The sequence below is a fragment of the Orbicella franksi genome, chromosome 12 (genome assembly GCF_964199315.1).
Source record: "Orbicella franksi chromosome 12, jaOrbFran1.1, whole genome shotgun sequence".
NCBI lineage: Eukaryota > Metazoa > Cnidaria > Anthozoa > Scleractinia > Merulinidae > Orbicella > Orbicella franksi.
Genome location: NC_138156.1, coordinates 8,992,437 through 8,998,752, shown reverse-complemented (window position 1 = coordinate 8,998,752; position 6,316 = coordinate 8,992,437). Strand labels below are relative to the sequence as shown.

The following is a 6,316-nucleotide window of genomic DNA, read 5'->3' as shown; positions in this document are numbered from 1 at the left end:
TCGCAGCGTTTATTAAAAGAGCGCCAAAATTGGCACATTTGACAATTTCCTATTGTCTGAAACACACGCAGCTGTTATTATTATATTAGTGAAGATTCTTATTTGATCGGAGATTTGTTCCAATGATTTTAAAACGTGAAAGTATGATATTTCTGGCCACGAATTTCTTACAGTAGCTGAGCTGCCTTCCAAAGTCAAACTTTTTCGGCTATCAGTCAAAATTTAGTTACCATTGATCGAGAGTAATAGGACATGTTTCACAGTTGAGCTGTCAAAACAATACTTGGTTGCGCTTGTTTGCCCAAACAAAGCTGTTTTCGCCACAAACACCTGATAAAACCAACGTACTTCTTTCCACTGTTCTCAAATCTGAGATAAAAAGGGCTTGATATCGGACTTTTTGGCGTGCAAATAATGAGCACATTTTCAAGTTTCGGTGAATCGCAAATCGTGCTGAGATGTAAACACAATCATTTAATTTTTATTTTAGCGAAAAAGCGACAATGATGACTAGCGGGTCCTGTGAAGTTTTATGTTTACACTTTTCTTCGATGTTTCCCTCGATTGATCTGGCTAACGCTGATAACAAAGAATGAATAATTTTTCAATATTTTTCCTCATGGATTAGAAAAATGAAATCAAACTGCAATAAGGAGGCTATTTTATTCATCTAGTAATTATAACATCATTTGCGGATTGAAAAAGGCAGTTTGTTACATTGTGAAACTCATATAGAACTGCATTTCATTATTAATGTTTTTAATTTTAAAAATTTAATACTCATGCCTCCAAATTTGACGTCTCTACATTTGAGAGTTTGATCATTTGAGCTCCAACACATAAAGTGCAATTAACACAAAAGTAAATAATGATTTGGCTTTAGTATTGTCTTGTAAAATCCACGCGCATTCGGCTAAAACAACCTCTGAAGTTAGCGAGGTGTTTTCTACGATATTTTTTCGCATTGATGAGTTGAAAAATAAACTGACGTGCGTAAGTGTTGATATTGAAACAAAATTTTAGTCGAAGTCATTTACATTGTATCTTCTAAATATTGTGAATTTGAACTATTAACATTTAATTTCACCTCGTATGCTGGTTTGAAAAGTGGGATTTCTTCTATTTATGATACCACTCAGCTTGAAACTTAAAATCTCTTGGCATGAGGGTTTTTCGATGAAGTTACAGCGGCGTCGGAAAATTTCCTTTATTAACGCCGCGCGAAGAAACTGACAAGTCTATAGTGGGGAAAAACTTCACCTTTAGAACTAATCAATTTGCCTTTTGAAAACAAGCTGTTAATTTGCAAAATTTTCATTTTTCTTTTGGCCGATCGTCGGTTTTGTTTACCAGGGAAGATTATTTTTTGCCAAGACCTCCCGCCGGGTTATCAAAGTGTAGTCACGATGGACCGAGAAGCCTGTCCGAGCAAAATGGAAATAATTATAATTGCCATAAAATTAGCTTCGAATGAAGGAACTTTCGCTAGAATACAGTGGCAAGTGTCGAGGTGTTTTTCATAAATTGAAGTAGATCGAAAAGTTATCTATGCTAAATAAACTGTATATTTTGCACTTCGCCGAAGCCACTCGCTTGGAAGCATCAAGTCAGAAAGCTTGACCCGTGCCTATTGGTCACATGACACCTACCAGCCAATGAACTTACGGTTTATGCCCGCCTCAGCAACGTCACTTGCTGCCATCTTATTTTCCGATTTCCTTTGAACGAAAAACGATTAGCGGTTCGCTTTTCCTTGTGTTTTGCTCGTTATTTAGGTCCGATGTTTAGGAAGCCATGCTCTTAGCATGACCGCTTCGACTCCCATGCTTCATGGCTCAGACTTGGATGAATGCTGCTCAAATGTGTTTGCACTGGTAAGAGTTTCCTTCGTTCGATTTGTGAGGGTTCTATTTCTGTCACATGTTACAGTGTTCTGTAAGGTTGTGACTCCTTCTAAAAGCATGTGAATATTTATTTGTCAATTACCAAGAGGATGCTTCGCTCCTCTAGTGCAAATAGAAGATCTAGAGTTGAGAATCTGAGGTTAACTTAACGGAACACAACCAATTCGCGGGCGTGTTGTAGAGTTACTTGCATGTCGTAATGAACATGTCCTCTATTTAACAAACGGTGGAATTAATTCATTCTAAATATTCGCCTTAATTGCCTCCAGTAAGATGAAATCCCTCGCTTCTGAGTACTGCATCGGAAATGGTAGATCCCGTGTGGCTTGAAGGAAAATTTATGCATCAAATCTAGGCTGACAATTCGGTTTGAAGCCGTACACTCGGCTGGTTTGGAAGTGAATAGCTTCTGTCGCAGGGGATTTGAAGGGTTAACAAGAGATGATTTTACAAACAACTTGCTTTGGCGCTTTGCATTCGTTTACACGAATCATTCAGGGATTCCCTTTGTTTGCCTTCAATGGGGAATCTTTCTAGTCAAAGAAATTGCACAGCCGTGCGTATTTGAACGAGACGATCGATAATCTTGTCGTCCACTCGTCTCGTTTTATGACATTTCTCAGGATATGTGCGTGCTTGTCAGGATTATTTTCCCGAGTCGTAAATAAAACTCTAATATGTATGTAGTTTGTTCGAAGCTTAGGAAAGTGTATTTTGATGGTAATGCCATTTTTATCGGCAGTTTGACGACTTCATTTGATCCCTAACCGAAATATTCAATGCGTACGCGTTTTACCTGCAAGCCAAAACCTTGTGCTGGGCAATATTTTTCCGGTATAAGGGGCCGATTTTAAGTATTGTATTTAATTTCATCGGAGGGTAAGTAACTTTGCTAGAGGATTGATTTTACTATACCGTGGCGATAAGTATCGTCGTATCTACGATTTCTAGAAATTGAAATTAGCCAAAAATCACGAATGTCATTGGTTTTGCCCCTAACATATTTATCGCTCGCGTTTTTGCGAATTTGTCGCGGTGTCAAATTTGGAACTGTCTAACTCTTCAACGAGTGAAAGCGACAGACTGAATAATTTATCAGATGACTGGGTTTTTATTGAGAAAGAATTGATCTTTACTTGTTTACTCCTGGGCGAATGTTTCATATAAGCAGTGAAACTACCTCAGCGACTTTGTCCGGTCGACTATTTACTTCTGATCCTGGGCGCGCGCTGGGGTGAAACATTTTAAGACCGCAGTTTTCCTCCAACACCTTAATTAATTTTCATGCAAGGTGTACTATAGAATGATAATTATGTATTACTGCAATGGCGCGGTGTCTCCGGAACTTTTACCTTTTTGATTATGTCTGGAGGAAGAGATTTCCAAGTAACTTTCCTCATAACGAAGGTTGTTGATTTCGTATGTCGATTTCAATGTGTAATGAACAAGCGCTCGTGAAATGATGGGTCATTGACACTGTGATTGCAGATGATAACGAATTCTAGAGCTATCCCGTAAATCCAACTTTTGTTTTGAAGTTGCATATATGTGCATTGACTTTGTTTAACCATGGTATTCAAGAGTTCTGGCTTAGTTTCTCTTATTGTCATAGTTCTTGTATTAGTGTGAAACAAAGAATTCTAAGTGCGATCCGTGTTTGAGTGCAATATTTGGGCATAGGTTTCAACAGGTTAATCTTTTCAATTTGCCACCTCTGTAATGAAATGTGATGTTCGTGAAAACAGTAATTTTAAATTTGTGGAGAGAGGAAGTTTCAGTTTCTTCCTTTTGAAAATTTCATTTTCATGAGGATGAGTGAAATAATTTATTTTTGCCTATGAAACCAAGGCAACTGTTTCTAAATCAGAATTTATTTATTGCACTGTTTTTCCCTATAGACTTTTGTTGAGAATCATTGTAAGGCAAGTCTACTAATAATATGATAAGACAAATATTGTTGCTTTTATAGTAAAGGGAGGAATTTTTTGTTGCGAAGTTTTGTATATTGTGGTCTGAAATGATTTATTATAACTATTCCAGTTGTTTTCATTTAACCCATTGCCGAATGTAGTAAATTTGTTGTTAGGGAATGTTCGGTATCTGTTGTCTTTTTACTATAGTCATTGCATTTTACCATGGCATGTGTTTCCGTGACATTTTCTCAGTTAGGATAAACCTTTTCTTTTGAATTATGCAGCAAAACATTCAATTTGCACACTCCACTAAGCATGTAAAAAGTGTAAGAACAGTTATATTATGGAACATGTACTTCATCTCTATTCAACTGTGAAAATGTGTGATCTTGTAACACATGCTTGATTTTTGTGTACATGTTTTGACACTGACTTAGTTTTGAAAACAGAACAAAAACCTTGTACTCTTTTCTGGGTAGATTTTTTTATTGAGTATAGACATTGTATTCAAGTATGTGTTGGTTATCAGAGCGCTAAAAATTATATGCATGAGATGGTTCTTGAGTGATGTATGATGGATGTTTACACCCTGAATCAACTACTATACATATTGAAAATGAAATCATATTGATGGCAGAATTATCAAGATGAATAGTCACAACAGTCTTGATGTTTGGCTCTAAATCTGTTTGTATCTGATATCTGCGTGCCCCAGACTAAGCTATACAGTAGTCTATTTGGGTGAATTTAGGAAGGTTTTATTTGAGTGTTAATTTCATGGCACCTGCAGGCATTTCTTCCTGTCCAATTTTGCATACACAAAATTTGATTACTTTTCCTAAAATAGTTTGGTAGGCTCTAAGTTTTGTGATCCCTACTACTGTACAAAGAGATCTTACTTCCTTCAAATGACAACCCAACTTTCTGTGATAAACTAAATAGTTTATGCAAGATTTAAATATTTGCCACCTAACATTTGATATTATCAGCTAAACCATGTGTCAATTAAAGAGCTTACATTAGGCTAAGCTGGGGCTGTTGTGGACCTGCTGTTTGCGGCATTTAATACCAGCCACATGTAACATAGCTTTTATACTGCTCAGTTCATCTCCTGACAGCTTTGTAGACTGAGGATAGCTTAATTAAACATAATATTTTTGGATCTGTTTTTCACAGTCTTTGTCACATGGCATATATGTGTTTCTTGAATTTTGTCTGAACATCCTGTTTCAATTAACAATTTGTTGTTGTAAACATTTCTCGCTCAGCAGCAATTTTATTTTTATTTTTAAAAATGGATTTTTTTTCTGTAAATGATTTAAACTTCCTGCTTAAAATGATGATGTAAATTCCTGACCGCATGTTAGGTAAAAACCATTTCCTGTTTACTTCGTGAAAATTACCACTTGCTACAGACTCTTTCCAAAAATGGAAATAAGAAATGTATTAAGAAAAGAAGTCTTTAAAAAGACGTCAAACGTTCCTCTTGTAATGTTTGAAGTTGTGGTAGAGCAGTATTTCAGACTGTTGGTTGTTAGGACAAATAAACAGTCAACAATACTGTGCTTATTCAGGTGAGCATATATAACAACTCACAGAATTTGTAGACATGCAAAATTATTAAATTTGTTTCCCATTGAGTTAATACAATATCATGTAAATTAACTCACTCGGTAAATCCATGCAAAGATCGATTTTGACTCAAGAATATATAATTCTGTGCATGTACATGTACGGAGTTAACCTCCCCCCCCCCCTATTTCAAACTGTCAGGGGAGATGAGAAAAAAATTGAAATAGCTGGAGTTTGAAATGGCCAATACTAAATAACTGAAGAGCAAATCCAAGGGAAAATGTTTTTGAGTTTGAAGTAATGGGAAACTCAAAATAACCAAGTTCGAATTAGCATTGTTCGACTGTAGTATTAATCATAATTTTTTTTGTATACAAGTACATTTACAACATATATCTGAAGTTCCTAATTTTTCTCTGTTCGCTTTCAGTGTTGTAATCATAGGGCTCTTATAGCTTGTATTTGAATGTTCCAAGCGCATTAGCTGAAATGAGTATTTTCATGGTGTATACATTGCATGTAAAGATGATATTTTTCGGTTGAAAACTGTTAGGTAGATTTTTACACAAAGCACCTCAAATGTCATCCAACCTGCTATTTTCATGTAACAGTGTTGTGTGAAAGATTCCTTTGTAGTAACATGCTTCAGCTGTGGCAATTTTGCTTTAAGGTTGTCTTGCTTAAGGCGGATTGAGAATTGGCTGTAATTGTCATGTAACATAACCTCACTACAAGCCTGCAAGCTCTTATCTGACAAATGTCTTATGTGTGGTAAATCTGAATGGTAAAAGTCTAGTCTAGCCTTACACTCTTTACACTGACCAGATAGATAATTTCTGCAACATTTGATCTCAAGAGAACTAACTATGAAAAACATCCTATAATTGGCTGTTAAAACCAGACACTATATGATGTGCACAGCATGGG

At 36.1% G+C, this 6,316-nt stretch overlaps 1 protein-coding gene across 2 annotated transcripts in view; it reads left to right on the top strand.

Moving 5' to 3' along the window:
• Nucleotides 1-1,672: 1,672 nt before the first annotated feature.
• The window catches only part of LOC145462779 (mediator of RNA polymerase II transcription subunit 13-like), a 28,655-nt gene continuing 24,011 nt past the window's right edge, over nucleotides 1,673-6,316 (top strand). For both annotated transcript variants that reach the window (XM_081446375.1, XM_081446374.1), the window contains exon 1: nucleotides 1,673-1,874. In XM_081446375.1, coding sequence (XP_081302501.1) covers nucleotides 1,806-1,874 — 69 coding nt within the window. In that variant the 5' untranslated portion in view covers nucleotides 1,673-1,805. The remainder of the gene's footprint in view (nucleotides 1,875-6,316) is intronic.